Source organism: Candidozyma auris, chromosome 4 (genome assembly GCF_003013715.1).
Source record: "Candidozyma auris chromosome 4, complete sequence".
In the NCBI taxonomy this organism is placed as follows: domain Eukaryota; kingdom Fungi; phylum Ascomycota; class Pichiomycetes; order Serinales; family Metschnikowiaceae; genus Candidozyma; species Candidozyma auris.
The window spans coordinates 341,935-364,636 of record NC_072815.1 but is presented as its reverse complement, the minus strand read 5'-3'; the positions used below and the strand labels follow the sequence as shown (position 1 = coordinate 364,636).

Here is a 22,702-nt window from a genome sequence, read left to right as displayed (position 1 = left end):
GTCCACGTCATGCATCTGGAGCACGACTTCTTTTGGATTTCTTTTTACGAACGCAAAGATGTTTTAAGTGTTACCGTCTAGTGGATGGCTGAAGAACGCTAGGCTCCGCACTCTTTCCGCCTGAAGTACGGATCATCGTAAAGCTTAGCCCGTGAAGCGCTCTGATTGCCAAATAGTTTGGCTTCTAACTGCTCGTACTCGCCGCTTGTTTCTTCGAAAAGCTGTTCTGAGGTTCTGTTTCCACCCTTCCATATCAATATCTCCCCATCCATTGTGCCACAAAAGTACGTCACAGAAAAGGGGCCAGCATACACCATTGATGCAGTTCTTGTTGCGTTAGCAGATGATATTCTCTGTAGTCGTTTTACAAGCTTCCCATCTACAACTCTGAAGACCAAGATGTCCCCATTATCGGATGGGAAGAGCAAGTGTTGAACCTCAGTTTCGTCTGCGGGACTGAGCATCAACGGGAGCGCTTGCAAGTACTTGTTTCTAGTCAAGGGTCCAAAATTCACAAGCTTGTTGAGTGGAGGCAGCCGCGTGGCTACCATGTCCCACACACGCACTCTATCGTCGTTTCCAGCAGTGTACAACGTTGTTCCAGGCTCGTCCCACAAAACAGCATTGACAGGACCAGAATGAGCCTTGACAGATTCTGACTTGAGATTGAGCCAGTCAGTTTGCAAATCACGCTCGTTGGTCTTAGTCAGGTCGAGGCGACATAAGCAGCTCTCACTGCGTCGAATATCCCAGACTTTGCCTTCGCCATCATAACCTCCGGAAGCAAGCAAGTATGGCCTGACTGGATGCCAGTCCACCGCCAATGTCTTGCCCTTATGTCCCGGAAGTGTGTGTGCGCTGGACCCAGCTCTAAGGTCTAGTAGTCTAATGAACGGCTGGTCACTTGCCACAGCAACAACGGCCTGCGCTGAATACTGGTTCTGAGTACTTGCACTCAAGGCTACAGAGTAGACCCTGCTTGTCATATCAAACGTGTGCGCCACTTCCATCGCGTTGGTGTCCCATATTTTCACTGTGTGGTCGAAAGATGCCGTGACAAAGAGCCCCGTGTCGAACGGCCACCATTTCACTGCAGAAATACCATAACTGTGTGCTGCTCTTCTTGGCATCGAGGCAATGGCACTGTAGTGTTGTTGGTCTCCCTTATCTCCATCTTTCTCAGGTTTCAAGTCCCAAAGCTTGAACGACGAGTCTGCACACCCACTGAGCAAGTACCTATGTTCATCTGTCTCCAACGCTAGACTGTTCACTGCTGCACCGCCATGACAGTTTTCGGGAAATGTTCTTGCTTCTGTGTCGACCTGTCGTAGACTGCTGTAGAGAGACTCTGTGACGGTAGTGAGGAAGTCGTATGGAGCAACCCTGCCACATTTTCGATCAAGCAAGAGTGATTGCATGAGAGAGCTGCCAAGGTAAAAAGGAGGTCTCTATCCCAGCTGATGAGGTTCGAGAAGGGTGGTAACCAATTGACTTGAAAAGATGTATCCTCGATGGTGCTGCTCAGTATAGGTATAGGTGAGTGCGAAGGTGACCGTATCTGGGGAGCTTTTCGCAGCCACTATGTCGCAGGTAGAGTTCCGAGGAGATTTAGATAGAGCTCATTCTTGCAAGCTCATCTGTACCTTCTGAGATAATTGGAGTCCATTGGATCATTCTGAAGCTTAATCAGCATGTGGTCGATGCCCGGCAGACATACCTGTAGTGGTTCTAAAAACAGAACTTTTGGACCTCTTGAGTAGCCAATACTAAGCATAGACCCACCGTAACCCAATATCAATTCAGTAGAAAGACAAGTCACTTCATCAATTAAGTGAGCACTCGAAGTGGTTATATTAAGAGTATGTGACATGCTGAAGTGATGATTCCGACTTCATCTAAGTAGGCTTACTCGTCTGTTGTGCATCGCGTCTTCTTGACTCATCACCAACCCGTATTCAATGCACTCAAAGCTTGCGTTTTGGCATTAGTGACTTTACCCCGATAATCCTGAATAACCAAAGTTTCGGGCCATTAGGATATTTTAATAACTCTTCCTCTCGTAAACCCCACTTCCCTTGTAGGAGCTCCAGTGTGTCGTGTCTCACCCGCGACTACTAGAAAAAAAAAAATTAGTTTCACCAGTCCCCATCAGATCAACCATGTTGGACATTAACGCATTTTTGGTGGAAAAGGGAGGCGACCCAGAGAAGATCAAGGCTTCTCAGAAGAAAAGAGGTGCTTCCGTTGAACTTGTGGACGAAATCGTGGCCGACTACAAGAACTGGACCAGAATCAGATTCGATTTGGATGCCTTGAACAAGAAGACGAACGCTTTGCAAAAGCAGATTGGCCAGAAGTTTAAGGCCAAGGAGGATGCTTCCGAGCTTTTGGAGGAGAAGAAGAATTTGGCCAAGCAGAAGGAGGAGCTCACCGAGACTGAGCAAAAGGCCGATGCCGACTTGCGTTTTAAGGTCAACCAGGTGGGTAACATCGTTCACGAGAGCGTTGTGGATTCTATGGACGAAGCCAACAACGAGATTGTCAGAACGTGGAAGCCTGAGCGTTTGAGCGAGATAGGTCAGGTGGCTGCTGCTACCAACGCACCTGCTACCTTGTCTCACCACGAGATTCTTTTGAGATTGGATGGTTACGACCCAGAGAGAGGTGTCAAGATTGTTGGTCACCGTGGTTACTTCTTAAGGCAATGGGGTGTGTTCTTGAACCAAGCATTGATCAACTACGGTTTGTCCTTCCTTTACAGTAAGGGCTACCTTCCATTGCAGGCTCCAGTGATGATGAACAAGGAAGTGATGGCCAAGACCGCACAGTTGTCTCAATTCGATGAGGAGTTGTACAAGGTCATCGACGGTGAAGACGAGAAGTACTTGATCGCTACTTCTGAACAGCCCATCTCTGCGTACCACTCCAACGAATGGTTTGAGAGCCCTGCTGAACAATTGCCAATCAGATATGCCGGTTACTCTTCTTGTTTCAGAAGGGAAGCTGGCTCTCACGGCAAAGACGCGTGGGGTATCTTTAGAGTGCATGCTTTTGAGAAGATTGAACAGTTTGTGTTGACTGAGCCAGAGAAGTCGTGGGAGGAGTTCGACAGAATGATTGGGGCTTCTGAGGAGTTCTACAAGTCGCTTGGTTTGCCATACAGAGTTGTTGGTATTGTGTCTGGTGAGTTGAATAATGCTGCTGCCAAGAAGTACGACTTGGAGGCGTGGTTCCCATTTCAGAAGGAGTACAAGGAGTTGGTGTCGTGCTCCAACTGTACTGATTACCAATCAAGAAACTTGGAGATCAGATGCGGTATCAAGCAGCAGAATCAGAGCGAAAAGAAGTACGTGCACTGCTTGAACTCGACCTTGTCGGCCACCCAGAGAGCGTTGTGCTGTATTCTTGAGAACTACCAGAAGGAAGACGGATTGGTTGTGCCTGAAGTCTTGAGAAAGTGGATTCCTGGTGAACCAGAGTTTATTCCGTACACCAAGGAGTTGCCCAAGAACAGCACCTCAAAGAAGAGAAACTAAAGCATGGAGCAGTAGAGCCTCACGCTAGATGAAGCATACATGAATCTACGTACAGCATATCTACGTAATATAATAGATCAAAAACAAAGCGTAATCTATTGGCATAAAATGTATGTAATGTTTTTGAAGCATTGTCATTAAGTGACACAAGCCAAGCACTCCTCAGCACAGCAGCAGCAGATGATGGCCGCAAGACAGCCACAGCATGTAGCGCAGCATCCACCTCCACCGCTTTGAGGTTGTTGTTGAACATACATCGGCTGCTGTTGTTGATAGTAGCCTCCCTGTGGGGGAGGAGGGCCCTGTTGGTAGTAACCTTGGGGTGGACCTTGTTGGTAGTAGCCGCCGCCTTGAGGAGGACCGTAGGACTAAGGTTAGTTTACATTCTTATTTGTTCTTTGCTCAATGAAGTCATTAGACATACCATTTTTGTGGAAGAAAAGATGGAGAAGAGGTTGTTTATATATGGCAAGGTGCGGCCGCAATATCGAGGTTTTCGAGCGCTCTCAGATCAGAATGGCCAACAAGTGACATATGCATAGAAGCCACTGTGGAACTGGACCAAAAAACGGGGAACAAAAGCCACCCACTTGACACAAATCCCTGATGATATTTCGCTGAAGATTGGTTTCTTTCCTATTTCACTTTCGACTTCCCATTCCAATTGGCTTTTAATTGGCTACGCTTTGCCCATTCCTGTACTGGCACAGCCTCATGATCGCAGAATGTGTACAAATAGGGTGCTCACTGGCGTCAGTTGTAAACCCAGGCGCCGCTGCGCCTGTCTTAAGCGCATTGTCAAAGGCAGGCAGGACAAGGATTTGAGAGATTATTTCATCTGAACTTGACCGAGTTGGTATCTTTAATTCAGATTTAGTGGTTTTTTGCTCTATGCTTATTTACTCTATTCTTGTTGTGTTTTTTTCGTATACTGAACCTCGACAGGACCACGCACGGCTGACCAACGCTGAGCATTTTTCTTACCACAACCAGGTGAATCCGATTTCGCTCGTTTATGTAAGGAATTGCCAGGGCGGTTATTAACGCAGAGTCTCGTTTTCGTCACACATGTGGTCGACACGTTGACGACATTTTTGCAACCAAGCTCATTTAAGGAACCAGACTAGCAGGCATTCGACGTCGTGAAAGAGATGTAAGTAGCTTTTCAGTTGTTGTTGTGCATTTCTGGTCTCTTGCGTTTCATTGCTGCGATGATGTACTTCTGTGAAGCCAACCCCTGAAGGCCATACACTGTGATCTAAGCTGGAGGTTAACGTCTGTTTAGAGTGGAATGCTTCAAATAATTCAATCACTTAATCTAGGTGCCTTTAGGGCTCAGACCGGTTTACATGTTGGCTAGAGCAAATACTCATGAGTGCCTGGTGATATCAAATAGGTAACCCAGCCAGTAATGTGGAAGTTCCGAAGCTTTTGCCATCATCAATCAGAGAAGCTTCATCAAGTACAAACAAAATAGTCTTGACCTGAGACTTTCAGTGTAATTAATGGATCAATAGGTACTTTCAGATACGCTATACACTGTTGGCAGAGGTTGTTAATTATATCCTCTACATGAAGGATAACGGTTTTGCAAAGATTATAATTTATGAAACTCGACGTCCTCCACCATATTTATGTAGATATGGAATCAATGAAGTGTAAGTACTTCTGCATAAAAAATCTACTGCTCAACCTTTCAACCCCCCAGATGTCACGTAAATGGAATCAATTCTGCCATCGACAGTAACGCCTTCATACTCTCAGCCCAAATTTTCTTCCCCTTTCCCCTTCACCAAATCGCTGAGGGCTTTCGCTATACTATGCTCATCTCTCTGCAGCGACATTTTTGCAGCCATACTGCGCACTATGGTCCTACACATCTGAAAGGTACACTAAAGAACTGACCCATATGAGCTTCAACTATGCGCCGCCTCCGCCTCCCGGTAAACGAGGCAGGCTGGATGACGGAGGAATGGCTGCCAAGAAAGCAAAACATGTCGCGCTATTAGGTGATCTACCTACCCATCTCCCCAATATGGTGACCACTCCATCGCCGCCTAATGAACAAGCAAAAGAGCTGACTGAGGATAAAGATTCGCTGCCTGAAGAGTCCATTGCATCGAGAGCTCCAGGTGAGCCATTATTCATAGAGGGAACGAACATTCTGCTACAAACTGAAGAGGACATCGCTAAGTGGATCGAGGAGAGGAGAAAGAACTGGCCTACAAGGAAGAACATAGAGGCCAAGCTCAGCCAACAACATGAAACTGAGCAGGACAGTAAACACGCTCCCCCCCAGAAGAAGGAACAAAATGTGTGTAAGTTCTTTTCGAGAAACAGAAGATGCAGATTTGGCAACAAATGCAAAAACCTACATGAAGCATCAAATCGGCCTCAAATGAACCAGAATGCAAATGTCAAGACAATAAATGGGATTGAGGTGGCCATACCTCAACGTTACAAGAGCAATGCAGACAAAAATAAATCCTTCTTTAAAATGCTCGTACAAAAAGATCTCTACGAGCACGAGAACGATAAGGTTCTCGACTTCCTCTTATACCTCGATTCACAGGGGATGATTGATCATGACGTGAACGTCTAGCCTGTATTAATTACCTGCAACCTTATAAACTATATTGTACGCCCCACCTTATATCATTTCAGTCACTGGGGTTTTCTCCTCCAGCAACTTCCTCGTGCAATCCAACATTATTGAGCATTGTTTGCCAATTTCGCCTAGCTTGCTTATGATGATCTGATTACCCTTTCCAAACCCATAGATTGAATACGGCAACCCAACTTCCTTGCAGAAGTCAAGCACGTACGGTTGGGCGGCCCTCAAGTTGTGCCTGGGCATTCGTGGGAACAAATGGTGAATTGCCTGGAACTGAAGACCTCCATGTAAAAAGTCGAGCCATTGAGGGCAGTCGACATCCATGGTGGTTCTCAATTGTCTAGAAGCAAATGATTCGCTAACCCCTAAGTCTGCAGTGGACATGGCAAAGTGAGACAAGGTGATCTGTACGTGAACAAGCATAGTGCAAATGTGAGACGCCATAACGTACCAAAGCTTGTTCCATCCGCCCTCCACGCATTGGCCGACGACTATGTAGAAGAACCAGTAGAAAAAGAATGAGAGCCCGGCCAATTCAAACCACCTAAACCAGGCAGCAGAACCGTGACGGGGACCCTCACCCATCAACACATGGGTCCACAGCAATCTATAGAGGTTGAAACGTCCGAACGCTAATATAGGGTAGTATAGGTATTCCTGTAATGGGATCATCTTGCGGGCAACAGCATCAAACCAAAGGAACTTGTCGTAGTAAGTGGAGTACACATTGTTAAATAGTCTCACACTCACCGCAAAAAATGGCAAATGCTGAATATCTGGGTCGTGAACTGGGTCGTTGGTGATGAGATGATGCACGTTATGGTTCCGTTTCCACCAGCCGAGACTTAGGCCACCACACCATGCAGCAATGAACATACCGAAAACGTTGTCGAACTGATAGTTATGCGTGATGGATACGTGGCCAGCATCGTGAGCAATGAACGTTCCCTGATGCCAAGCCATGGCAATTAGCACGGCACTGATAGTGTAATAGCCCAAATGAAGGAAAGAGAAGGAATATAATGCAAGCGACCCAAGCTTCACGACTTCACGAACGTAATTCCAGTAATCGCACTGGTAAAGCCCAGCTTTGATCACTTTGGCATGAAGCTGGTTGTACTTATTCCTCAAGTCGGTCTGGGTTTCGTAATCTAGCGAGGGTAATGAAATCATGTCACGACGAGAAAGCTCATTGTCGTAGTTGGTGAGCGCTTCCTTGGGGTCAACTATAATCAGTTTCCGGTCCACAGGAAATATTTCATCCACATTTTTGAAGGACACGACGCCCACGTTCTGAGGTACAACGGGAGTCACTTTCTGTGGAGGGTAGCCGCTTTTGTGATAGTTTTCAGACAAGGTTGCTTCTTCCACATCCAGTTCGGATGAGCTGGCACTGGAAATTTCTACACTCGAAGAAGAATCTCTACCGGAATCGTCCAATAATTCTCCGAGCTTCCCGTCTTTCCCGTGAACCACCTTGGTGCCCTCACTATACACTGCGCCCTGAATTGGCGGCAACAAGTTTTTCCAAGGATAATTTATTCTTCCCACTTTCCATTTATGGAATACTTCTATCGCTTCAGGCCCGTGGTATGCCAACATCTCGTCGGTAGCGTCTCTCCCCACCATGTGGTATACAGCTTTGTCTCCTCCAGGATGGTAGGGAAGCCAGGGTGTAAGATTGAGCACGTAGTCTTTGTAGATCACGATAGCTTTGCCCTGAGCAATAAGATTCTGCACTTGCTGGGGCAGAAGAATTTTATCGGGCATGTTTTTGTTATTGGGGAAAAGAACGTGGGTCTAACGTTTTGCCTGGTCTGGGTCCCTTCGCGAAATGTGGGTTGATGTTCTACATACTAGTTTCCAATCGGAGTAATGCTCGATGTAAGGCACAGCCTATATAGAGTGCGCACGATTCCTGCAATTCACCATGGTACTGGTTTTAATTCTTCTTATCGTTGGCCCTCAACGAACAGAAGGGCATCTGCTTGCTCAATGGCCGTAATGCTGCTGACTTTGTCAGAGAATGAAACGCCGTAAAAGTTTCCTGCAACTTGTAGCATCTCGGGTCTAAAGGTGGTGCAAATAAACTGTGCGTCTTGCGCCAACGTTTTGATCATGTTGGCAACAGCAGTACGGTATTGCGTGTCAAGGTTGGCGTCGATCTCGTCAAACAAGTAGAATGGAGCGGGATCGCATTTCTGAATGGCGAGAATTAGCGCAATGGCGCAAAGTGATTTCTGTCCCCCAGACAATTGCTCAATGTGCTGCTGCTCGTCGCTCTTAGAGCTAAAGGATACAGTCAAAGAGACCCCGCTGTAGAGATCTGGAGACAGTTGGTCAGTGACACCCTCTTTCTTGACCATCTCGAGAAAACCAGCTCCGTTTGGTACAAGCTTCTCGAAAATCTCATGAAAGCTTCTTGAAACCAGCTCAAAACACTTTAAGATGGCATGGTGCTTCTGCTGGCTCAATGACTCCATAAGCTTTTCAATTGACTCCTTGGATTTTTCCAAATCCTCTTTTCTTGCAACAAGATCTTCCTGCTCTCTTTTGAAAGTGTTGTACTGCTCCATAGCTTTCTTATTTATATGAGCATACTTCTTTAGCTCTCCATTCACTGAGTTGAGCTCACGAAGAAGGTCATCCAGAGAACGCTCTTCAAAACTCTCCTTTGCAAAAGCTTCTTGTGGCAAAACTCCAAAGGCTCCAACCTTCAAATGAAGCTCCTTTCTCCTGCTTTCAAGTATAGACCTTTGAGATTGTATCTTTTCCGTCTTCTTGGTGAGTCTTTCAAGGCGTTTGACCGTTTCAGCCTGTTCGCGGTTGGCTTCGTCAAGGTCTTTTTCAAGCTTCTCCAATTTTGAGTTAAGCTTAACTAGTTCCTCATTGGCTTGATCGCAATTTCGCTTACTTGCCGAAACCTGTGTTCTTAGCTTCCCGAGGTCTTTCTGTAAGGCTCTAAGTTCGATATTCTTATCGTTCTCGCTGAACTCGTTAAACTCAACTGACACGAGCGAGTTCCAGTTTGCGGTTTCCAACTCGAGGTTTGTAATTTCGGCATCCTTGATTGCAATGTCTGCAACAACGCCGTTAAGTTCCCCTTCAAGCTTACTTAGCTGTGCATTAATATCCCTTAGCTTCTCGAGTTCGGATTTGCTCAACAGCGCAGAGAATTCTGATGTAATTTCTTCCTCATATTGCGCCATCCACTTCTTGATAGTATTCATCGAGTTCTTTACATTCGAAGTTTCTCTGTGAGCTGCCAAGCACTTCTTTTCAGCAACGAACTTCCGATTTAGAAGCTGATTTAATTCCGTTTTCTTTCTCTCGTGGTCTAATTTCATCGCGTTCAACTTGTTGATCTGTTGATCAAGTTGTGCATTTGACAGTGAGATTTCTTGATCCACGTTTTGAAGATCTGTATTGCAGCGTTTAATTTGTTCCAGGACTCTTTTGAGCTCGTTCCGCTTCTTTGACTGAATTTTGAGGGCATCAAGTCTCGAATTCTTCGAGTTTCTAAAACCGCCAGTCATCACACCCTGGTTATTTGCACGATCTCCATCTAATGTTATAGCAGTTAACTTGTGCATACGCGCAAGCTCAGCACCACGGTGAAGATCTTTGCATACTATAGCCCGGCCAAATACATGCTTTATAGCATTGCCGACCAAGTCTTCATCATGTCTTATTTTCTTGATGAGTGGAATGAATTCATTCTCCTCTTGGTTTGGAAAAGAAACAGGTGGGGTGTAAAGACGATTCAAAGGCATGAAAGTCACTCTTCCTTTCTTCAACCTCTGCAACTCCTTCATGATAATCAGCGCAGTTTCATCGTTATCAACAACCACATGGAACAATGAAGTGCCTGCAATAACCTCGACTGCTGTTTTATACTTATCTGACACCACGAACAAGTCTGACAAAGGGCCATAAACAGAATCCTGCAAGTTTAGACGCTCAACGATATTTTCCACTTCCTTCAAGCCTTCGGCGTGTGAGCGTGCCATAGTCAGGCTGACTTTATGATTGGCATCAGAAAGCTCCATTTCTGTCGCATCATGAAGTGATCGAAGCTTAATCTCTTCTCTCCAAAGCGACTTTCTTTGTTCTGTGAGTTCAGTTATGTGGCTCTTTAGTTTGCTTACCTCTTCCTCGATCTCCTTGGTATCGGCAGTGGATAAGAATTTTTCTGTGGACTGCCTACATTTCTCAATAGTATTCTTGACATCTTGTAACTCTTTTTCAAATTCCTTGCATTGTTCAATTGAGTTTTCATGCTCTTCTTGTTTGGCTGCAAGCTGTTCTTTTAGGTCAGTCAATTTCTCCTGAAGCCACAAGTCCCTGTCTTCTTTATTTGCAAAGTCTTTGAACCTGTTTTGTTTGGCGTAGAGTGCTGATTGCTTGGCACCGTACTCATTGATGCTTTCTTTTACTTGGTTTTCCCGTGCAACTAGCTCAGATAACTGAGGTTTTAGTTCATCGGTGATCTTTTTCTCGTGAGATCGAATCATTGCCGTGAGTCTTTCTCTCTTCTCTGCGTACTGACGTGCCTCTTGACGTACATCATCTAAGCTTGTTCTCAATTCTTTTTCATTCTGTTCCTTCATAGCAATGTCCTGAAGAGCACGATAGTAGTCAGAGTCAGCCTGCTGCTTCTCGATGGCAGCTAAGGTAATAGCATGACGAGTGCTTTTCACTTTCTTTATGAGGTCCTCACATACCTTCTCGCGCAGCTCAATGTTCTCGAGATCTTTTTTTGTCTGACCCATGAGCTCTTTGTATGACTCGTCGAGATCCTCGTTCTGGTTATTGAGATTGTTTAATTCACGATCGAACAAATGGAACTCGAGCACCTTTCGTTTACTTTCAAGCGAATGGTATTCTTTCAAGTCCTTCAGCTCCATAGCCAAGTCGCTAATCTTGCCATCGAGCCTCTGCATCGCCTCATTGATCCGCTGCATCTTGATATCTGAGTTGGCCATTTCTCGTGAAGACTCTCTGAGCTTAGCCTCAAACACTTTCGCACCACTGACGTCTTTTAATAAGGTCAATCTCTCACCGTCCTTAGAGTTCGTTATTGATGTGATCTTCCCCTGAGGAACAATATAGTAAGGATTCAGACGAGAAAATCCGGCACTCTCTAGCAAATTCATCACGTCTGACCGCGTCACAAGCTTCCCGTCAAGAGAGTAGTCGTCTTTTTTCAATCCAATGGTTCTACGAATAGCAAACTCCTCATTAGGCAAAGGAAACCTTTTGTCGCTATTATCAAAGATGATCTCCACAAATGCTGACATTACCGTGCCTGAGCCTTCGTGGATGAGCCCCTGACGCTCTTCACGGGTCATATGTGTATAGGCATCAGAAAGGACAAATCTGATGGCAGCAAAGAAATTTGATTTTCCTGACCCATTTCTCCCCACAACAACGTTGAACTCTGGCGACAAGTCATCCACCACGGTCGTGGCTTTGAAGGTTTTAAAACCCTGGATTATGATCTTTTTGATGTGCATAGATCGGTATTTCGAGTGGTTCTCGCTTGTTTGTTGATATGTGATACACGTCTTGTACGCTATCGCGCGTCGTTTCGTGGGTTAGTAGGAATATAAGGTGGAATGCAAGGAACTAGGTGAGAAGTCAACTTGGCAGCTGATTATTGAGAAAGGGACAGAAATGACGTTTAGGATTGAATGCTTATATCTATGTAAGAACTTTATTTACGTAATGAAAGGGACGCTTATTATGTTCCCCTTTACGAATTCCGTTTGTTTCTGTCAAAATTGGAATGAAGTTAGGAATTTCCAGAAACAATTGTACAACGCGCCTTAGGATCTCTAAGCGGACGTCTTTAAATAACTTTTCTGTATTTCAAATACTACAAGTCCAAACTATAACCCATTTGGTATTGGTGATTCACAGCATCAAAAAAGGTTTCATTAGATTAGAACAACAAAAATAATAATACACACGGTGCTTTACTAATATTACACGGCAAAGGACCCATGATGGGTATTTCCCCATCGATCCTTCTTATTGCCCAAATCGAAGCCAGGACTCCATGGTTTGTCAGAATCAGAGTAGGGGATAGGAGGGATTGCAAAGGGAAACCTTATAGGTTCCTTGCTAACATCATCGAGGGTGTCTCTCTTGTAAGTTGGCACAAGCTGCTTCTCGTTACCAGGTATCAAGACACTGAGCTCATAGCTGCCTACCTCGTAATGATTATTGGAGCGTTGTAAAGGCTGTCCCCAGGCTTGCTTCGAGAGATTGTGGCTTCCAACAAGCACCCACTTCAAGGTCTTCCAGTTGTCAGCATTATCCACAGCATAATACTTGACATGCGGCGGCAGCAACTCACGACCTGTTTGTGTTCCCTTATAGTTCCACTTGTACAAGTATGGCTTGATGTTCTGTTCGTATTGAGCCTGATGAACTGCCGTATCTGTGTATTTGAAGTGGATGGCTGAACCGCTGAAATATCCGAAGTTGCTATGCCTTATATCTTCAACAGTAGGGAAAACGATGTGCGCCTTATAACCGAAGTCATCTTGGTGGTCCTGAAACGAGTCACCGCCAGGAGCTAAATCCTTTTGCCAATCTTTGAAAAAAAGTGGGCAAAGCAAGTGGCTGAACACTGACGAGGTCCTGTTCTTGCTGCTCCTGAAGGGGTAGGCTATGGACGTGATCTGGGCAAGAACATTGTACTTACCCTCCTCATTTTCATCAAGCAACAAATTATTTCTCTCCAAAACCTGCCTAAGCTTTCCAAAACCATAGACATCTCCTTTAGGAATATCGTCGTAAGCGAAAGTACCTGGCGCAGATGCAACGAGCTCTACTTTGATATCACTATAGTTGAGATGATCAAGCTTTTTAAGTAAGTCGTTTGTGACATCTTGTTTGTAGCGAGCGAGGTAACGCATAAGGTCCAATCGGAAGCGTTTCCCAGTCAACCCTATGGTTTTCCCCGGATATAGCTTACCTGATCTCCAACAAGCTTGTGTGAGACCACTGAAATCGAGCTGAGTGATGTTGGCTGTCAGAATTATAATCTCAACTGCGCCGCTGGCGAAATGGTTCACCATCATCTTTGAGTGATGAGATGCAAAACGATTTGGAAGGTTGGCAATCACTTCACGAATATTACACTTCTCCTCAATCTCCTTGCGCCTTGGGTGATTGGCAAGGAAGGGTGTGCCAGTGATGAAAGTTAACTTCCTGCGCTTCTTCAAGAAATCAGGATGGAGAAACGTCAAAAAATATTCCACATCAACATTGAAGTTAAACTGAACAGACTCGACGAGGTATGGATCGCCCAAGAGTTCGTGTACACTCACAGTGTCTGTATTGATATCAGGACTTGTTTCCAGTGACGATGATAGCTCGTGGCCAAAATTCGAGAGAAGTTGTATCTCAGAACGCGGTCCATCAGAAGTAGTACGTGGGATCTTCCTCGACTCTTCCTCGGCATCTTCATCGCTATCACTTGCGATCTCGATCACGTTGTCGCCCTTCTCGAACATATCATCGTCTTCGCTGGAGCTTTCTAATTCGATAGGCTCATCAGAATTACCCGTCTCAACTTTTGGTCTTGTTTCTCTCCTAAAAGAGCTCCTCGTTTGTCTAGTGCGGCCAGGGCGATTTGCTCTCCTGACATCCTTCAACTCGAAGCCCAAATCTGCTCGCTCACTGATCTCTTCAACATCTTCCTCCACAGTATCAACATCCTCATTAGCAATATCAGCCTTCTTGTCATATTCTTCATCCTCCGAGCCATCGACAGGCTCTGCATCGGATTCAGCATTCCCTGCACCGTCCTCTGCCTCGACCGCCTCTGAATTTGCGTCTTGACCAATTTCAGCTTCACCATCAGACACGTTGCCATTATGATTTGCACCATCAACCTTAAGAGCATCCTGAAAATTAGCCAGTTCCTCGTCCCGCTCAAATGAGTTATCCTTCTCGGGCTCACTCTTGGACTTCCTCTTGCCTTTGTGCTTCTTAACAGCCTTCTCGGCAGTACTTTTCTTGGGAGAGCTCTTCGCCTTTTCTTCCGCCTCAAACTCTCCACCCTGCATCACGTCCTTTTCGGGCAAATCTTTTTTCACTAGTTCAGCGTTTTCTCCATCTTCATTAGTATCTGAAAGAGATCTCTTGCGCGATCTCCTAGCCTTCTTAGCCTTGAGAGGCGAGCTTTGAGTCAGGTCGCCATGAGAAGGACGACGTTTACGCAATTGACGAGCTTCCAGCTCCTTCTCATCCACAATTTCAATTTCCTCCTCGCCCGAAGAAAAGACACTAGTATCCTCCTTTCGAGTCTCGTTGATATCAGGCCCTCGTTCATTCGTACTGGATCTCCTTCTCTTTTCCTTTTTTCTCTTTTTCTTGTCCCTCAGTTTCTCGGTTTTACCTTTCTTTGGAGTGTTCTTGTCAGGTGAGCCTTTGTCTTTCACCTTACGCTCCATCCTCAACACAGACTCCACAAATCTCTCGACTTCAGGTGAGCTCAGCTGTTTCCTCCTGTCACCCACATCCTCGTTCTCATAATCCTCTTTCTTATTGTCGCTCTCCACGTCCTCAATTGAGAGGTCCACGGCGTCATCCACTGAGGCCCCGTTCTCCTGATGCTCCAAAACCCTCTTGTGGTGTCTTGCCATCGCCAATGACTTTATGTTCTTCTTGACTAAGCTTCAGACACTATTAAATGTGAGAATATTTTGAATTTCTTATCAACTTTACTTGCTCACTCTAAGCGTGTTTCTTTCTAGCACCGGGTTGTTTTGTTCTTTCTCCACAGCGCGGAACGCATACAAAGTACGATACAGAAAAGCCGCATAGAACTGTACCAAGCCAACTGCTTGTATAGGCACTGCCGAGATCCATCTCAAAACGACTACGTATAGGAAGAGGACACCAATCGACCAAGCACAAAATAGAGCGTGAAATAACAATAAGAAAACGAGGCGAAAGCAAATAACTGATCACAATCTTCATATACTTCGCTCCTTAAATGACAATTCAGTTCAATTATAACAGCGGTGAGATTGTCTCGCTGCTGGCAGTTATAGTGTCTGGAAGAACCAGCTATAACATAAGAAGAGGGCTTGTCCAGTTTGTGAACAACCAAAATAGAGTGTTCCCGCCACAGTTCTTTGAAGTCAATAATGGCCAGTTCAAAGCGCTAGTTCATGTTTCTCCAGGGGAACCAAACAACTTTGAAGTCCATATCCTAAATGAGGCATCCTTGGATCCTAGTGGGTTTCCTGTCAACCACCAGAATGTCGTTGATTCGGGACGATTGACGTTATTTTTCAATCCTCTACCCCAAAATAAGCCTGTGCATTTATGTGTCATTTTGGGAAGGGACTCGAATGGTGCTTACGACATGCCCAAGTATAAGTTGAATCAGGGTCAGCAGGCTCACTTGGCCACGGCTATTCAGCGGCTCAAAGTGGCTGCTAGAATGATGCAGGCATTCACCCAGGATGAGTTCCACCGTTTGGGACTCAGTAACAGATCCTTTCAATTCGTGGAGGAAACAGTGAGCCACCAGGCCATTTTTGGCTACAATGTGGACTCGCCGACTCCTCATCAGGAAGTGAAGGTGCACGTTTTGCGGTCCCCAAAGACCGTTGCTGAGCTCAGAAACCCCGATTATGCCCAGCAGTACCCTGACGCTAAGGATAACGGTTGGTTGTTTGGACATGCCATTGACCTTATCAAAAACACTCCAGAAATTTATGCTTCATATAAGCAGACAAATACAGCGATACAATGTGCGGTGATGTACCTAGACTCCACGTGGAATAAGAAGTTTATTACCACTCACGCTGCGTTGGGTGGTGGCACCGGAGAAGTAAAGCTTGCCATTTTTGGGTCCCATGGCCTTCACTCTTACCCTTTCACATTTCCACAAATTTCAACTACACTTACTGACGGTACCAAGCTATCTACCAATGAAGTGGCCAATGACTGTAACCAGTGTGGTACTACATGGGAATGTCATAATATCTGCTTGGGCGCTTTCATGCACGAAATTGGTCATCTGTTTGGCCTGCCTCATCAGACTGACGGTGTGATGCTTCGAGACTATATGTGGTGGAACCGCTGTTTTGTTACCAGGGAGGTGAGGTGTCTTCGTGATGGTTCCAACGGTCGAATTATCAATCCTGATGGTCTGTGGCCGAAAGAGTGCCACTGGAATATTCGTGACTTGATCAGATACTTCTATCATGACTCATTTTCGATTCCCGTGGATGACAACGACCAGACTTTCCCCAAGAGCTATGCCACTACAATGAAGCCGGACAATCTGTACTCCAATGCCGAAGTGCCCTTGCTGTATCCTGTTGGCGAAGGTAAGGTGAGTATCAAGTCAGACGCCGGTATTTTTATGATTGAGCTTGTACATGATGACTTGGCTCGTCATCACACGGTGTTTTACCCGAAATCATACTGCGGGCCCGGATTGCAGCATGAGATTAATCTAGACTACCATCAATGCTTACGAGACATCAGGCTGGCTCAACACGATGCTGGAGAAAATTTTGCTGTCCGAGTTTTGTCAGTGGCAGGTGATCTCTGGATTCCGGACTTCAAGAAACACTGCCACCTGGCTAACACTATAAACAGCGACTTTGGCCTTGGAAGAGGCACCATCGCAGGTGTGAAGAGTGCTCTTCTTGGCTCCGAAAAAGGTCAGATGAAATACATTGGGTTCGATGTAAACGGAATTTACAAAATCCGTGTATATCACGGAGGCGCATTGGATGGCTTTACTATCTACTACAAGAGCACTACTGAACAAAATAACGCACCTCCGGTCCCTCCAAGACATGGTGGTAGTCTAAGTCGGTTTATGAACAAGTTGAATATTCAGGATCACAAGGCTCCTGCCGGCCAGGGGGAAGCCACCTTGGGTAACAAGAGACCACACTACACTGATTTCGATCTTCAGCCAGGAGAGACCATAGAGAAGTTTAGTTTTAGAAACGGCCAATGGATGGATGCAATGAGGATACACACGACCAAGGGCCGTGCTTCGCCTATGCTAGGAAACGCAAACGGTGGGCACTTGTCGTCACTTGCCACCCCGGGCCCGGAATTCCACATTGTCGGAATGTATGGATACACTGGAAGCTGGATGGATGGATTGGGACTTATATACGCCAAACTCAAGTAGATTATGGCTCTGAAACACGATCAAATACCTTATCCTTGGCCTTATTGTACTCAACAGGGAATTTCTGAGCCACTCCTAGCTTACTATTACCAAACAAAACAGAGCCCTTGGCACCGTGCTTTAGTGTCTCGATACGAGAGGAGATATTTTCTAGATCTTTTTCGAGATATCCTAATCTGTGTCTAGAGATATGAAATTCGTATTGCTGTCTCAAGTTCTCTAATCTGGAACATAGTTTTTCGTTCATCTCAACGAGCTGTTGATTCTTGTTGTTGATGTACCCACTCAATTGCGCCTGCGCAACGAGCGACTTGTCAAGCAGTAGCGACTCCATTGCGTTGGCAATGGTTTTTGTGAAGTACTCAGTATGATCAGACAAAGAAGTAGCACGTCCGAAGCTGTGTCGCTGTTCGTCATTGGAGATCATCCCACTTAAAAGCTCCTCGTCGCTAGTTATGTACTCATCCTCAGACTCCTCGAAAGTTTCACTTCCTTGCAACGACGGTCTTCGAGACAAATTTGGAGAATAGTCCACGGGGCTCATCAGCATATCTGAATTGGAGCTCACGGACGACATACTATTATAGATATTGGTAAATTCTTGAAGACGTAGGGTAGTACGGCTAGGAATATTTGATGCAGGAGATTGTTGATAGTGAACAAAACACTTTCCACCTTCACTCAACTTAAAGGCTCTGCGACTGAACAGAAAGACATTGATCTAAAATGTCGGCATTTCAAGTGCAGAGCTCGGAGATGCTAGCACGGCTCAAGCCGTTTGGCATTTCTTTCGAGAAATCCTTGACTGACCTTATCAAGGGCATCAGGGCTCACTACAAAGAGTCTCCAGAAAACCTCCTGGAGTTTCTAGATAGCGCCATAGAAGAGTGCAAAAACGAGTTGGCCACTACAGATTTGGAAGTGAAGGCTACTGCTGTGTTGAAGCTTGCATACTTGGAAATGTATGGGTTTGATATGAGCTGGTGCAACTTCCAGATCTTGGAGATCATGAGCAGCTCCAAATTCCAGCAGAAGCGAATTGGTTACTTGGCAGCCATGCAATCGTTCAAAAGCGAGAAAGATCTATTGATTCTAGCGACTAATCAGTTCAAGAAAGACTTGAATTCCCATAACCACGTTGAGATCGGCCTTGCCCTTAGCGGCATAGCTACCATCGTTACTCCGAACTTAGCTCAGGACATTGTTGATGATATTTTGGTTAAGCTCACTCATTCAAAAGCTTACATCCGTAAGAAGGCCATTCTAGCGTTGTTTAAGATTTTCTTGCAATATCCAGAGAGCCTAAGAACTAGTTTGCCAAGAGTGATAGAGAAACTTGACGATGAAGATATTGCGGTGGTCAGCGCCACCATTACCGTCATTTGCGAGATCTCTAAGAAGAACCCCAACATTTTTATTGCATATCTTCCCAAATTCTTCTCCATATTAGAAGACACTCAAAACAACTGGCTCATAATACGTATTCTTAAACTTTTCCAAAGTTTGCTGAAAGTTGAGCCTCGAATGAAAAAGAAGATTCTTCCGTCCATCATAAAACTCATGGAAAAGACAGATGCCACCTCTTTGGTCTACGAATGCATAAGTTGCATCGTCAACGGAGGTATGCTCTCTGCTTCATCTTCAAAAGATAAGGATGTAGCGAGAACATGCATTGGCCACCTTTTGATCTTCTTTGTTGATGGAGACGCAAACTTACGATTCGTTGGCCTCATAGCCTTGATCAGCATCTTAAAGATCTTTCCCGAGTTCATGCAAAACGATAAGCGTGTTTCACAGTACGTGATGCACAGTTTGAAGGTGAAGGATACCATAGTTCTTAAGAAAGGTCTTGAGATCTGTCAATACCTCGTTACTGAAGACAATATCATTGAGATCATCAAGGAGCTTCTTTTGCAACTCGTTCCAGACGAGGCAAATCCCTGCATTCCTGAGAAGTTGAGACTAGAGATTGTCTCTAAGATCCTTCAAATTGCATCTAAAGACAACTACTCCAACATTCCCAATTTCAACTGGTATGTTACCGTTCTCAAGGACGTGGTAAATACAACTCTTCTACCTTTGGACAGCAAAGATTCTGCTGATCTTGCTCCTGTCTTATCTAAACGTACGCTGGACATCATAGCCCGCAAACTTGGTTCTGAATTAAAAACTGTCGCTACTAAGGTGCCCTCACTTCGTCCTTACTTGATGAAGCATGTTGTGTTTGAATTCGTTAAGGACAAACGGATCTTGCAATTCTGCCCAATCTTAATGAAGGATGTTTTTTGGCTTATGGGTGAATATATAAGCGAAATTGGAAACACATACGATGAGTCCGACGATGAAGATGACGCAGAGAGTCAAAGTTCCGCATTAGGGTACAAAATTCAAATGTTGAATACTCTTGTCAATAGCTTTGTTGACAAAGAATTGGGAAAGCTGGACCAGTTTCCAGTCTCACGACTTTTATTGAAACTTCCACTTCCTGATGTACAGATTGTCTTTATTCCGTCGCTTGTGAAGTTGTATAGTGACATTGTTGTTGATTACGTGTCGCTTTATGTTCAGCATGGCAAATTGAGTCATGAGCCCTTTGGTCAATTGTCCTATTTCTTGTTCAAGTGTATCAAATTCCTTGAAAATTGGGAATCTCATGACCATTATGAGGTCCAAGAAAGAGCTTTATCCTGGCTAGAATTTTTACGTCTCAGCATGGACGCTATGGGTGGAAAAAGTAGCCTTGCTTTGAATAAAGTCAAGGAAGAGGAACTCAACTATTTCAATCGCAAAGTATCCCTCACAAACGAAGATACAAACATTGATGATGACAGCAATAATGCGAATGAAAGCGAGAGTGAAGACGGTAATAGCTCATCAGAGGAAGACTCCTCAGAAGAGGATAGATCAAGTATTGATGCCTCGATGAAGCAAGACTTGGTGAAGACCCGATTGAATGATTCAACTGATATCCCTTCCGACATACCGGACGACAATGAACTACCACATCTCCTTACTTCAATCTTGCCGTCGTTCTTCAAGTCGTATGCGCTTAATCCTGTTGCTGCTTCTGCTCAAAAGATGATTCCATTGCCCGCTGATATTGACCTCGACGCTCCGATAAATACGCCACCCGAATATTGTTTGAGAGAAGACGATCCGATTGTTTTCAGGGATTCCGATGAGTCTGACGAAGAAGGGCTTCCTCAAGAAAAAGACATTCAAAAAGTTGATGAGGAGATTTCGCGTGAGCGTCTTGAACGAATGAAAGACGATCCATTCTACATAACACCAAGCGACAAGAAGAAGCGTAACAAGCAGAGACCTCAGCTATTATCAACGCCATCTGAAAACACAGAATCTGGAACGCCTAGTGAAAAGAACTCTCTTGTTTCATTAGAGGAACTCGGTCGGAAAGAATCAAAAAAGGGCAAAAAGATTAAAAAACATAAGGTGACCATTCTTAGTGAAGAAGGCTTTGGGGATAGCATCGAGAGTCCTGCGCCTGAGGCTGCTCCAGCTGAAACTGGCAAAAAGAAAAAGCCAAACAAATTTTTGATCAATTCATCCAATCTTGACAACTTTGATATAAACTCTTCACCCGCGGAAGTTTCTGACTCCAAGAAGGCAGAGGAATACGACATCGACTTGGAAGCTTTAAGAAAGCAACTCGAGGAAAAGGAGAAAAAAATTCAGAGGAAAGAAGCAAAGAAAGCGAAGAAGAAGAAAGAGACCAAGTCAAAGGAGAAAAAGGAAAAGCCTAAAGAGCTGAAGGAATCTGTAAATATTGTCGATCTGAAGCTTGGTAAGCCGGCTCCTGTTCTTCCACCTGAAGAACAGCGTGATGCAGAGAAAAAGAGTGAAACCCCTGAGGTAAGCACAGACAGCCAGGTGGTTGCAGTGAGCCTGAAGCCAAAAACGAAGAAAAAAAAGAAAGCGGTCATTTTGGATTAATGCATTCTATAACTTAGCTTTATTCCAACCAAATAGTAATTCATTATTCCGTGGACTCATTAAGTGTCTAAAAAATAAGACTGCTTTTGTAAAAAAAGATGTCTATCTTTGAAGTTCCAATGTAGCATAGTTGATGCCGAAATTGCGCTCCATCGGAACTATGCTTTCCTAGCAACGTTCATCAGGCGATTCTGATTGCTGGTGTATATGTAGCCGTTAACTGTTGGTAACCACTTGAAAAGAGGCAATTTCAAAACCTTACACGAAGGGTCTTTGATCTCATGAATCTTCTCTAGAGTTCCACATTCATAAATGTGGATATTGCAGTCCTTTTCATAGCCCACCGCGACGTAATTTCCATCCTTGATTATGTCGAGAGATGTTATGGACTCATCAACTTTTGTAATGGTCTTGCTGTTTTGCAAGTCTGCTGTATTGTAAAAGAAAACGATGCCATCTTCATTTCCAGCGCAGATAAACCTTCCTTTAGGGTCTATAGCTATGCAATTAACAGCCGAACGAGGCCCCGATAGCGTGTAAACTACCTCGAGATTTTCTTTAAGTTGTAAGAAATTGATACACCCGTTCACAAGCCCGACTAGAAGCGTATGCGGATCATTCAGCCATTTCACTTCCGATATAGCGTCCGAAAACTGCATCTCATGTACTTTCTTGTAGCCATCGTTCACATCTACTATGACAAGAGTATCCTCATTTGTTAGCGACAAGTACAGTCCATCAACAGAATAGTCTACCAAGCGGAACTTGTTCTCGGTTCTCTCAGTAGAAACGCGTATCTCTCTTTCTAGAGTTCCCGCCAGTGTCCAAAGCTTGAGGTAACCATCACCACCCACACTGGCAAAGCGATTGTCCGAAGTTGGGAGCCATGATATTCGTTTCACTGGTTCTGCGTGCCCACTGGGGATAAGGACGCAATCTGTGGGTCCCAGGGCCACTAGCTTCCATATTCTTATCGCCTTGTCGTCCCTTGTATTGGCGATCTTTGTGCCAATTGCGTTGGTAGAGATATGAAGTATGTCATATTGGCATTGTCTCCCATTCGGATTTGTGTCATTGACTTGTTGCTGCCGTATATTAGCAAAGATTGCTGCCATGGTTGAGTCTTCAGAATCGTATATAAGGAAGCGGTTTTAGGATGCCCGCCATTATGCAGGTGATTGCAAAATGGCATCAGTCCAAAAAAGTTGACCGGGGAATGATAGCATTTACGCCGTCATTCAAGTTCAAGATAGCTGCTCCACTTGAATGTCAATTATTACAATAAGAATATGAACGTTTTGTTGGCATAAGTGCTTTCGAAGCCAATGTCACTTATAGAGTTGAGCGGGCCCCCGTTGTCAAGTGAATTGCGTTTGTAGTTGCTCAAAACGAATAATTAAATTTTTCAATATGGGT

At 44.8% G+C, this 22,702-nt stretch overlaps 11 protein-coding genes across 11 annotated transcripts; 4 read left to right on the top strand and 7 right to left on the bottom strand. All coding sequences in view use genetic code 12, as the record gives it.

Moving 5' to 3' along the window:
* Nucleotides 1-98: 98 nt before the first annotated feature.
* Nucleotides 99-1,418, bottom strand: CJI96_0003848 (uncharacterized protein; the record flags this gene model as incomplete). The annotated part of the gene is made up of 1 exon (XM_029037085.2): nt 99-1,418. One exon carries the CDS (start codon nt 1,416-1,418, stop codon nt 99-101), a length of 1,320 nt encoding a protein of 439 aa, XP_028888141.1.
* A 741-nt stretch (nt 1,419-2,159) lies between these two features.
* Nucleotides 2,160-3,536, top strand: SES1 (serine--tRNA ligase SES1; the record flags this gene model as incomplete). The annotated part of the gene is made up of 1 exon (XM_029037084.2): nt 2,160-3,536. One exon carries the CDS (start codon nt 2,160-2,162, stop codon nt 3,534-3,536), a length of 1,377 nt encoding a protein of 458 aa, XP_028888140.2.
* A 137-nt stretch (nt 3,537-3,673) lies between these two features.
* CJI96_0003846 (uncharacterized protein) lies at nt 3,674-3,963 on the bottom strand (the record flags this gene model as incomplete). The annotated part of the gene is made up of 2 exons (XM_029037083.2): nt 3,674-3,904; nt 3,961-3,963. The coding sequence occupies 2 exons, from the start codon at nt 3,961-3,963 to the stop codon at nt 3,674-3,676; spliced, it is 234 nt and encodes a 77-aa protein (XP_028888139.1).
* A 1,608-nt stretch (nt 3,964-5,571) lies between these two features.
* On the top strand, nt 5,572-6,138 carry CJI96_0003845 (uncharacterized protein; the record flags this gene model as incomplete). The annotated part of the gene is made up of 1 exon (XM_029037082.2): nt 5,572-6,138. The coding sequence occupies one exon, from the start codon at nt 5,572-5,574 to the stop codon at nt 6,136-6,138; it is 567 nt and encodes a 188-aa protein (XP_028888138.2).
* A 48-nt stretch (nt 6,139-6,186) lies between these two features.
* Nucleotides 6,187-7,920, bottom strand: SLD1 (Sld1p; the record flags this gene model as incomplete). Its single annotated transcript, XM_029037081.2, has 1 exon — nt 6,187-7,920. One exon carries the CDS (start codon nt 7,918-7,920, stop codon nt 6,187-6,189), a length of 1,734 nt encoding a protein of 577 aa, XP_028888137.2.
* A 182-nt stretch (nt 7,921-8,102) lies between these two features.
* On the bottom strand, nt 8,103-11,666 carry SMC3 (cohesin subunit SMC3; the record flags this gene model as incomplete). Its single annotated transcript, XM_029037080.2, has 1 exon — nt 8,103-11,666. One exon carries the CDS (start codon nt 11,664-11,666, stop codon nt 8,103-8,105), a length of 3,564 nt encoding a protein of 1,187 aa, XP_028888136.2.
* Nucleotides 11,667-12,137: 471 nt separating this feature from the next.
* On the bottom strand, nt 12,138-14,810 carry CJI96_0003842 (tyrosyl-DNA phosphodiesterase 1; the record flags this gene model as incomplete). Its single annotated transcript, XM_029037079.2, has 1 exon — nt 12,138-14,810. The coding sequence occupies one exon, from the start codon at nt 14,808-14,810 to the stop codon at nt 12,138-12,140; it is 2,673 nt and encodes an 890-aa protein (XP_028888135.2).
* A 353-nt stretch (nt 14,811-15,163) lies between these two features.
* Nucleotides 15,164-17,335, top strand: CJI96_0003841 (putative metalloendopeptidase; the record flags this gene model as incomplete). The annotated part of the gene is made up of 1 exon (XM_029037078.2): nt 15,164-17,335. One exon carries the CDS (start codon nt 15,164-15,166, stop codon nt 17,333-17,335), a length of 2,172 nt encoding a protein of 723 aa, XP_028888134.2.
* Nucleotide 17,336: 1 nt separating this feature from the next.
* On the bottom strand, nt 17,337-17,912 carry CJI96_0003840 (uncharacterized protein; the record flags this gene model as incomplete). The annotated part of the gene is made up of 1 exon (XM_029037077.2): nt 17,337-17,912. One exon carries the CDS (start codon nt 17,910-17,912, stop codon nt 17,337-17,339), a length of 576 nt encoding a protein of 191 aa, XP_028888133.1.
* A 149-nt stretch (nt 17,913-18,061) lies between these two features.
* On the top strand, nt 18,062-21,286 carry APL5 (Apl5p; the record flags this gene model as incomplete). Its single annotated transcript, XM_029037076.2, has 1 exon — nt 18,062-21,286. One exon carries the CDS (start codon nt 18,062-18,064, stop codon nt 21,284-21,286), a length of 3,225 nt encoding a protein of 1,074 aa, XP_028888132.2.
* A 158-nt stretch (nt 21,287-21,444) lies between these two features.
* On the bottom strand, nt 21,445-22,401 carry CJI96_0003838 (uncharacterized protein; the record flags this gene model as incomplete). The annotated part of the gene is made up of 1 exon (XM_029037075.2): nt 21,445-22,401. One exon carries the CDS (start codon nt 22,399-22,401, stop codon nt 21,445-21,447), a length of 957 nt encoding a protein of 318 aa, XP_028888131.2.
* Nucleotides 22,402-22,702: the final 301 nt, after the last annotated feature.